The sequence below is a fragment of the Dinoponera quadriceps genome, unplaced genomic scaffold, assembly GCF_001313825.1.
Source record: "Dinoponera quadriceps isolate SergipeBrazil2010 unplaced genomic scaffold, ASM131382v1 scaffold5144, whole genome shotgun sequence".
Lineage (NCBI taxonomy): Eukaryota > Metazoa > Arthropoda > Insecta > Hymenoptera > Formicidae > Dinoponera > Dinoponera quadriceps.
The window spans coordinates 163005-173682 of record NW_014560308.1 but is presented as its reverse complement, the minus strand read 5'-3'; the positions used below and the strand labels follow the sequence as shown (position 1 = coordinate 173682).

At 42.1% G+C, this 10678-nt stretch overlaps 1 protein-coding gene across 3 annotated transcripts; it reads left to right on the top strand.

Moving 5' to 3' along the window:
• The first annotated feature begins 136 nt into the window (after window positions 1–136).
• LOC106750732 (transmembrane and TPR repeat-containing protein CG4050) lies at window positions 137–7907 on the top strand. 3 transcript variants are annotated; one of them, XM_014631260.1, is made up of 14 exons: window positions 137–965; window positions 3485–3621; window positions 3753–3834; window positions 3947–4046; window positions 4377–4492; window positions 4573–4745; window positions 4836–5091; window positions 5273–5421; window positions 5520–5832; window positions 5921–6211; window positions 6325–6507; window positions 6626–6910; window positions 7075–7317; window positions 7472–7597. In XM_014631260.1, exons 1-14 carry the CDS (start codon window positions 774–776, stop codon window positions 7496–7498), a joined length of 2547 nt encoding a protein of 848 aa, XP_014486746.1. In that variant the 5' UTR covers window positions 137–773; the 3' UTR covers window positions 7499–7597. The 3 variants fall into 3 exon arrangements, with proteins under 3 accessions (XP_014486746.1, XP_014486745.1, XP_014486744.1); XM_014631259.1 differs by having other exon boundaries at window positions 7075–7398; XM_014631258.1 differs by having other exon boundaries at window positions 138–965; window positions 7075–7907.
• The last annotated feature ends 2771 nt before the right edge of the window (window positions 7908–10678 follow it).

Here is a 10678-nt window from a genome sequence, read left to right as displayed (position 1 = left end):
TTCCGGTATATTTTCGAGTGTATACTTCGCGCCGTCCACGTCGCTCGCTCGCGCGGCGCACACGCGAGGGGACGACGACGACGCCGGCGGTGTCGCTGTCGTCGCTACGTGATTGCTACGTGTGCGCAACGCGACTCCGCCGTTTGACAGCTCGATCGCGGTGTGCGGTGCGTGCGTACGCGTTGATCGTGCTCTCTCTCTCTCACTTCACCGGACGGGTTTCCCCGTCCCGACGTTGGCCGTTGGCGTCTCGCGTTCGATCGCGCGCGGTGAGAAGGCGCGAACGAGCCGAGAGAGAGAGAGAAAGAGAAAGAATCTCACTTGTCCTCCTGAATCCGTCACTCCACCGGTGACCATGTCGGCGACGACGCGACGCGCTTCGACTCGCCGGCATTCGCGCTGGTGCCTGCTCGCCGCGGCGAATCGACATCAATTGTGATGTGTCTGAAAGCGGACGCGGCTACGTCGACGTGCGTGGAAATGACATTCGTGCGTCCCTCGTGGGGTTCTTACAGTTAAGAACACCGCGTTACGATATCAAGATCGTAAGGAGAGTGAGAGAGAGGGAGAGAAAGAGTGAGAGAGAGAGGGTGAGAGAACGAGGGGAAGTGGGAGGACGAAGGCGGGAGAAAGAAAAAGAGAGGGAAGGAGAGAGAGAGAGCAAGCACTGAGAGAGAATACAGTAGAACGTTCTTCCTTCCGTTCACGAAGGCGGTCGGCGAGACCGCGCGAAAGAAACGAAAGACGGCCGGCCGATCGATGTGTTATTTGTGATGGGAGTGCCTGCGCGGGGAGCACTCGCGGCGATCGTGGCGGTAACCGCGCTCGCCGTGTACCTCAACAGCTTCGGCTGCGGCTTCGTCTTCGATGACATCTCGGCGATCAAGGATAACCGCGACCTGAGGCCCCACACGCCCCTCAAGAATGTCTTCTACAACGACTTCTGGGGCACCCCGATGCATAAGGTGCGTAGAAGAGAGCCGTAAATAATGGGGAGAGAGAGAGAGAGAGAGAGGAGGCATCGCGTCGGCTGCCGCTGTCGGAGGACGCGCGTTCGAGATCCTCCCCTCCCGTTCCCTTCCCCCTATAGACGGCCCCCTGCGTATTGATCCGCGAGCGTGTCCTGTCCATTTCATCCCGATCCGATCCCTCGTTCTGTCCCCATCGGTCGTCGTCGTGCGCGCGCGACGTCGTCCCACGCAGCGGGAATTGAGATCGGCAACAACGATCTCGGCGGATCTCCATGCGGGGTCGATTATGACGCTAGAATGACTTCTGTTTAGTTTCCGTGCCAAGCCGACGCGAACCGGCCGGGAACGCGACGTCAATGATGTACGATACTTCGCTTCTTCGTATCGGCGATAATCAATTTTATTGATATCGTGATTCTATCGATTTCTTCCTCGGGGGCGCAATGCCAGCATCGACTCGCAGAATTCAGATATGTGTGTTGTTAACGTGGAAAATCATCCTTGTTTATCCTCTCGATGATTGAAACACATAAATTTGGCAAGTTCTGGTTTGTTCGTATTTATTTATGATCGGTATCGCTGGGATTTCATCGATTACATTGGCATTCATATCTGCACGTGTGAATCACTTTTTTCTGTTTACCGTCGAGCATGCAAACGCAATGAGCGACGTTAATATCGCCGGAATCCCCTTCAGTTTTTAATCGAAGTCGCGCGTATAATTTCGAGAATTTCAAATATATCGTTGCTGCAAATGTGCAAGAATAATACTATCGTTTATTTTTGTCAGACAAAAATACAAGTTGAGATTTTTTCTCAAAGTTGCAGCATTAACAATTGATATCGTTGAAACTACGTCAATTTCAGTAAAAAGCCGACCAAACTGCATCTATTTTATTCAGAGCGCATTCTAGCGATGCACCGCGCCGCATCGATTTGAAGTTTTTAAATCTCTATTCATTTTACGTTATACATTCTCTATCTTTTTTTATCACTCTCTTCCAAAGATCGAGGTTATATCGATTTTCTTCTAAATGCAGAATATGCACGAAAGTATAACTACGAGGAAAGGACTCGTCTGTGAACACGTTGCCTTGAAATTATTATGACTTTATAATTGAATGGTAATTGAATACCCGCGAATGTTCGTTTTGAATATTCGAGAGAGCAGTTTTTGTCGAATGTATTGATTAATTCACATTTATCTAATTTAATTAGAAATACCACTTGTAATCAATATAAATCAATTGAATACAATCAATATAAATCAGTTACAATATAAATCAATGGCAAATTGCTGTAAATGAATCTGTAACAATTTGACTATTTATAACGTAATTTTTCATCTTAACACGTCTCGTGCCACGTGTATCGTTTTCAATGCGCGTTGAACTCGATCTCCACGTCAAATAATATTTTTTTCCATTAAGCGACAAAGTACGGTCAAATAATTTATCTTATTATCCATTCGTACTCCCTGTTATCATGTTTGGAGCACGTTTATCAAGCTCCACATCGTGTACTGTTTTCGGTATACGCGGCGTGAATTGAAAGTCGCATAAAAATGTCGGTCCCTCACGAAACGTTTTTAAAACCCGGTATATTGTTAGTAAAAATAAATTAATTGTTGATAAAAACCCAGGTTTGGAGCACATTTATCAAGCTCCACATCGTATACTATTTTCTGTATACGCGGTGTGAATTGAAAGTCGCGTAAAAATGCCGGTCCATTACGAAACGTTTTTAAACCCGGTATATTGTTAGTAAAAATAAATTAATTGTTAATAAAAACTCAATTATAATATATCATGATTATTATTATATTTGGAAATTTTAAATACACGAAATTTCACAAACACACACGCACACATATATTTGTTTTAAAGAAAGAGAAAGAGAGAGAGTGGAAATATTAAATATGTGAGCAATTTTGAAAAGTTCGCAGCCTGATAATAAAAAACTGACCTTTTCTTCCTGGGATCATTTTTATCTTTCAATATAATCTCCCTGTAATTCGATACACTTGGTCCAGCGGTACTCCAATGATTTTATCCCATCGCGGGACAAAAAGTGCGATCAAGATACTCCTTATTTTTTCCAATTTTGAGTATCACTTTATCTAATAAGATTTAAATACTTGCCAACTTGGTTACAATACTCTCTTTTTTCACCTTTTTAACGAAATATTTCATCATTGCACGATGTTCAATTTTCAACAATGTACTGACTGTCTTTGTTTAAACAGCTATTTCTAACTAACAATTCGGCAAATCGACTTGATACTTCACAGCTGTTCATAAGGCGAATGTGGCGCCACGATAAAAAAAAAAATAGAAACGCGATATTAACCTTTGTATGGTAGGCCGCGAATTTTTCAAATTGCTCACGCATATCACTTCTCTTTCTAATATTATTTAAGAGATTTACAGGGAATAGTTGCTATTTTTTATCTTTTCTACTACAAATTGATTGACTGGCCTTTTCATTATTTCTTTCTTTTATGTTTTTAATAGGAACAATCGCACAAATCTTATAGACCTCTTTGCGTACTCACATTCCGATGGAATTACCTGATTCACCAGCTGGATCCTATGGGATATCACCTGCTAAATGTTATTCTACATGTTGGAGTATGCCTATTATACTTCAGGTGCGTTTATATCCGTTTTGCGCTTTGTCTCGTAATATAAAAATCATGGGAAGAAAAATGTATAGAAAATTATTTGTCTAATGTATAAAGTTCAAAAATTGCGTTAAAAAGCGAAAATTGCTCTGTTGCAGAATCTGTTTGATGTTTCTACCAGATGCAGCAAGTTTCGTGTCATCATTATTCTTTGCTGTACATCCTATACATACAGAAGCAGTATGTAACAATTAAAAAAAAATATTTAGAAAGATATTTAAATTACATACTAATATATATTCGTAATTGAGGCATGTTAACGTTACTACAATTGCCGTAATTATATTCTTAGGTCACAGGTGTAGTTGGTAGGGCAGAAACGTTGTCCTCTTTGTTTTACCTGGCAGCTTTAATCACATACACTAAATGTTGCAGAAGCAAAAGATCTACAGGTAAAAATTTTAATACGAGTACGACTCTGTTGAAAAAACCAAGTGGAGACATATATAGGAAATTCATACAGAATCCTACGATCGTCCCTGGAGATTTGCCAAAAGTTCTGATAGAAATCCAAGTAGATTTTTATATGAATTTTCACAAACTGAATGGATTCCTACAAAGATTTCCACAAACCATATGAATTTCTATATCGATTTTTATTATTCTATAAGGATTCATATTAGTTCCATTGGATTTCCATTGTGGGGATCCACCTGGAAATTTTCAACAGAGGAATTATTATGAAAAAGTTAGGCATCTATTCTTGTGTTTTTTATTCACAGGGTGGAAATACTTGATATTGTCTATGTTTTTTGTATTTACCGCAATGTTGTGCAAAGAGCAAGGGATTACTGCCACTGCAGTTTGTGTACTGTACGAAATTTTTGTTGTACAGAAGGTAAAGTTATTTCTGATCTATATTTATGGCATATCTTCTCTGAGTGTCAAACCACATTTATATCTCTATATTTCACATAGGTTAGAGCGAGGGATATTTTCTTAGCGTTAAAGTCAGCTTTCGGTGGTAATAAAATTTCACCTGCCTGGTCAGGCGAGGGTACAAAACGTTTGACCGCCCTTACACTTGTTACATTTAGCCTGCTTATCCTGCGGTTACATATAATGGGCTCGAAGTTACCTGTATTTACCAGGTATGATTGCACTTGCATTCGATCGATTTTTCACTTATATATTTAAGGACTGGCACGAAAATAACTGTGTGCTTTTTTTTTTTCTTTTAGATTCGACAATCCTGCATCAGTTGCTGCAACGCCAACCAGACAGCTTACGTATAATTATCTCGCTGCAGTGAATCTAAGACTGCTATTTCTTCCAAGTGATTTATGCTGTGATTGGACAATGGGAACGATACCGTTAGTAGAAAGCTTTACCGATATCCGCAACCTCGCGACCCTAGCCACTCATGGAACTGTACTGGGATTGCTTGTGACAGCCGTTGTAACACGTAGCAGACAGACGTCGGTCATTCTCATTATGGTCAGTAGAGATCATTGTGGAATTAGGTCATAATGTAGTAGGGAATAACACGGTTTGATCGCTAGTTACATGGAGAATATAATACTGTGCACGCTCTAGAGATCTGATTTGTGTGTAGAAGTCGCAATTAACGATACTAATATTTAACGAATATGTTGTGTTTTCTAATTAATACCTGCAGAGTTTGGCTATGATGATACTCCCTTTTCTACCTGCGTCGAACCTTTTCTTCCCGGTCGGATTTGTAATTGCTGAGAGAGTGTTGTATGCACCTTCTATGGGGTTTTGCATGCTTATTGGATACGGATGGAGCATTTTGGCGGACAAGAAGTAAGTTGGGTCGTCATTGCAAATCGTAATTCAATTTACACGGGTTACTGTCACTTGTCACTAATCGTTCGAAGTTTTCTACAAATATCGACTTGCAGGTGCAAGAAACTGGTGCTAGTTTTACTCGTGACGCTTTTGGCTGCGCACACGACGAAAACGTTTGTCAGAAATTATGACTGGCTAGATGAGTATTCGATATTTATGTCGGGCTTGAAAGTGAACGACAGAAATGCCAAATTATTTAATAATGTGGGCCACGCGTTGGAGAGTCAAGGCCGATTTAAAGAAGCGTTGAATTTTTTCAATATGGCTGTACAAGTTCAGGGTGATGACATCGGAGCGCACATTAATGTCGGACGAACTTATAACCATCTTAAGATGTTCAAGGAAGCCGAGGATGCATATTTGAAGGTGAACATCGTTAGGAGAACATTTCCAAATTGATTTCGTGCGAACTTGTATTTCTCGAATGACACGTGCTTTCGTTTTTCTATTCTAGGCCAAGTCGTTACTACCAAAAGCAAAGCCAGGGGAATCTTATCAAGCACGTATAGCACCGAACCACTTAAATGTGTTTGTTAATTTGGCTAATTTGATAGCTAAAAACGCAACTAGGTTAGAGGAGGCTGATTTATTATACAGACAGGCGATCAGTATGCGTGCAGATTATACTCAAGCATATATTAATCGTGGCGATGTCTTAATTAAGCTTAATCGTACGAAAGAAGCTCAGGAGGTTTATGAGCGAGCACTGTTTTATGACAGTAATAATCCTGATATATATTATAATGTAAGTATTGAATTTTCGAGAAGCAGCGGGAACACGAACAAGCGTTTGTGGTCATATTTTCAAGTGACGGGATAGTCGATCAACAAAGTTAAATGGTTGAAATTTGTTTGCAGCTTGGTGTTGTATTCTTGGAACAAGGGAAAGCGTCTCAAGCTTTGGCATACTTGGATAAAGCTTTAGAGTTTGACCCGGAGCATGAACAAGCGTTACTGAATTCCGCTATACTGCTCCAAGAGTTGGGACGGGCAGAATTACGTAAAGTTGCCAGAGAGAGGCTTCTGAAGCTTTTACGAAAGGTAATTGGTCTCCTTCCTCCTCAGCAGCTACTCGTGAAAAAAAAGAACATAATAATTGAAATATATTAAAAAATAACGCATATCATACATGACTCCGTGACACATGGTCTGCTTGCAGGATTCCAATAATGAGCGTGTACATTTTAATTTGGGAATGTTGGCGATGGACGACCACGACAGCGGTAGCGCAGAACGCTGGTTCCGCAACGCCGTGGCGTTGAAAGAAGACTTCCGCTCTGCCTTATTCAATCTCGCGTTACTATTGGCGGACGAACAACGTCCGCTCGAAGCGGCACCGTTTTTAAATCAATTGGTCAGGTTCCACCCGGATCATGTGAAAGGCCTAATACTCCTGGGAGACATTTATATCAATAACATAAAGGATTTGGACGCTGCGGAAAATGTAAGACCTAACGTGCAACTTGTGTAGATATTTTTGAGAAATTATTCTTATCAAAACCGACGCACGGGACTCGCACGCTGTATAAGTAACGGTGGATCGTCCGCTATCACACGATTCTGGCAAACAATACTGACGGATTAATGCCTCCGATACGATTGTTTCAGTGTTACCGTAGAATACTGCAGTTGGATCCCACCAACATACAAGGATTGCACAATTTATGCGTTGTGATGGTGGAACGCGGCAAGTTGGGCTTAGCGGCGCAGTGTCTGGAACGCGCTGCCGCTCTGGCACCGCAGCAGGACTACGTGCAGAGGCACCTCTCGATCGTGAGAACCCGCATTAGCCGCCTGCCGCCGGATCAGCGCGACACCGACGTCTTTGACGATTCGTTTTGGAACGGCAACGTGAGGGACAGAAACTTTAATAACGAGCCGACGAACGGAAAGTTCTTAGGAAAGACGGATTCCGTTTTCGCGAATCACGCGGTAGTTCACAATCACATAGGAAGTAAGCAAAGCAATACTGACTCCCTGAATAATCACATTATACACTTGAAAGGTCCATCAAAGCCTGCCCGAGCGATGAGCGGTGTCGGTACGGAAACGAAGGACGGACAGCGTCCCGAGCAAACGGTCCCCGAGTTGACTAATATCGTGGAACCTACCACGGACAGGGTTTTCGATAGGATTATAAGCGCTGACGTAACGAAACTAGATATCACACAGAAACACGGCTCGAAACACGCGAATTCCGAGTTCCAATTCAATCGGAGCGCCGCAACGGTCGGCGGCAAGCAAGGAATTCAGCAGACAAAGGACAGTGCGTTGTCATAGTATTAACGTAAATCCGCCGAATACTGTAAAGTTATGCATATAACAAAAGGTTATGGTGGTACACAGTCATATAGAGCTAATGTGTGAATATAAAAAATAAATACAGAGTATTGTTTTATATGCTGTATAAATAGGACGTTTTATAAAATATATTTAAAAGAATTGCGTGTGCACTTTTCTTATTACCTTCTTATATTTCTGTTCTTCCCTTCGATCCCTCGTAATTTCGAGTCTCCTACGATCAGAATCCTCCTCCTTACTTTATTCGATCTACCACAAGGATTATTACAACCATCGTGCTCGTCACAATATTTTATCTCTGGATATCGATCGTGTAATTTTTCTCTCGTACGGAAACGTAAAAAATGAAAATTCCAAATGTTTTCCAATTGGGAAATTTACTCTTTATAAATTCACGCTAGGAGAGCAAACTCATAATCAATCCCCGGAGAGTCATACATCTTCTTTAGCGTGAACTTATGAGTGTAATTTTCTAAAGTGTAATTTTCTAATTTGAAAATATTTGGAATTTTTCACGTTTTTGCCATAGAGAAAAATGTGGTCATATTTTAAAAGTGGTCTGTTCTTTATAGCTGAACTGGCTGCACTAGTCAAGAAATTTACGCACACTGAAGCATGAGAATCTTGTACGTACGCTTCGTACGCTCCGATGTGTATGTAAATTTCTTGAGTAGTGCAGCCAGTTCAGCTACAAAGACCAGACCAATAATCGATACCGAAAAGTAGAACTTCAGATCGATCGTACCGAATATGATGGTTGCAATAAAATCCACGTGGCAGATCGAATAAAATATAAGAACCGCTACAAGATTTGCGTGATGCATCATGATATCATCTCATATGATATCATCTTTGGCGATAATAATGCGTTTCTGACAATAGCAATTCTCTCGCATATGTAATAATTTCTAATTTCAAAAACCCGATTTCTCGAATAGAAAATTACAGTTGTCGCAACATTCCAGTTTATTTCGTGTATATAGGAAAATTTACGCGCAGAGACGATTGAACGATCGTAATGAAAATTGAGATAATATTTATAACCACGCTTATCAGCTTCAGATTGTTAAAAACATTGTACGGAAACACACGAATAATATTCGCGTTTCTCCGCTTCCTATCGATACGCGCGCATAAACAAAGTGTATTCGAAAGGTCATCGCCCGATCGTCGATTTAGTCCGTGCATTACCTGCAACTTATTATATCGATTGCAGCACGAAAGCTAGCCGCTGCGGGCTTACAAAGTGGCAAAGTAATGAATCAAGCTGGCTTTCATGTTCATCGGATGGCAGGCTGCTGAAACATCATATAGTATGCATGTGGAAGTTACAAGACTTTTACCCTATCACGCCTCTCGCTCACGAGGCAAACATATTAACGTGCTGGTGTGTGTGCGTAATGTAAAAATGCTCTACCCGATAAATATGGAAATGAAACATGAATGCGATGTATAGGGTGCTTGTGAATTACCTAATTTCATCACTTATACTTCCATCCACGTGATGTGCATAAATAGGTTTAGCGATAAATAACTAATTTCTTTTTTCTTGTTAATTTCTTTTCTTCCTCCTCGCATTTCACGGTATGTACAGGGCGTTTCTAAAATCGTTCGATCGAATTTAACGCATTCCAGTCACATCGCCGAAGAAGAGGCCGCGTGTGAGGATGAGTGCACGTTCTTTTCGAGTTTCAGATATAAGTCGCGCATTAGCGAAAAGTTCTCGACACGTCCGAACCGGCTCTCCTCAGATACCATAGAGAGAGAGAAAGCGGAATGAAAGCAAATATATTATATTTAGATAGCAAAAAAAGCGAACACCGAATCGAGTAATGACAAAACCGCTATCGTTCTCTGCCAGCACGAGAGCGGTCGCAGTGTTTTCGATGCAAATTGACCGTTATCGCGTGCTTGTTATTTGGTATTTTCTCCCGGTTATTTTCTTCGGCAACGGGGCCGAGAGAGAGAGAGAATAATAACCGCTCGAATGAACGCTATAAACCGTAAACGACATATATCCCGATGTTTTGGACGGGATTTACGTCGCCGAGTTCCAAACAAATCTCCCAATCTATGTTAGGATGGGCGAAAATAGATTCCGTATTGCCGGGCAAACGAAAACTGGTAGCCGACGTGAAGGTTAACGCGTTAATCGACCTCGAGACGACCGCTTGCTGGGGTCCGACTTCGCGACGCGACGCGACGCGAGGCGACGCGACGCACCGCGCCGCACCGCGCCACCCAGGAAACCCGAAGACGCTCGTTGACCTATTATAGCTCGCGAGATCCTATTCTAATCGAAAACAGCGTCCTTGATAAGTCATCACGGCTCAGCCCGGGCGTCTGTGAAAGCGACGTCGATGCTCCATTTAAAATTCCCTTTTTGGACACTCGCAGGAGCCGCCGAGAGCCAGGTCAAGTGTCTGACCCCGCGGATCCCAATGACTCGAAATACGCCGCATTTTCAACGCATGATTCGTCGGCGTCCTACTTCTTTCGGACATCTTTCGCGCGTCTCTTCGCTGCTCTGTAGATTGTCGTTTTAGATTATCCTTGCTTCGGCAAGATATCTAGGACTCTGCTCCTTCGATTACACGCAAAATATAGTTTGTCTTTCATTCAACAACATCGTTTCACTGAATATAACTCAATTATACAAGCATAATTCCGAAGAGAAGAAAACCGCGCCAATTCTCGTTGATATTTCGCGCACCCCGTCACACGTCGATGCGTTTTTCACACGTCGATATTTCAAATCGCTAAAAAATGTCATTTGCAATGACAATAGATCGACACGACTCCGCTACGTATTTCGGAGCGGAAGGAGGTCTATCTAAGGGCGAGAATTGCTCTACCTTTTTCTCTCATTTCTCTTTACTCTCCTACAAGCAGGACGACGTTAAAAAAAAAT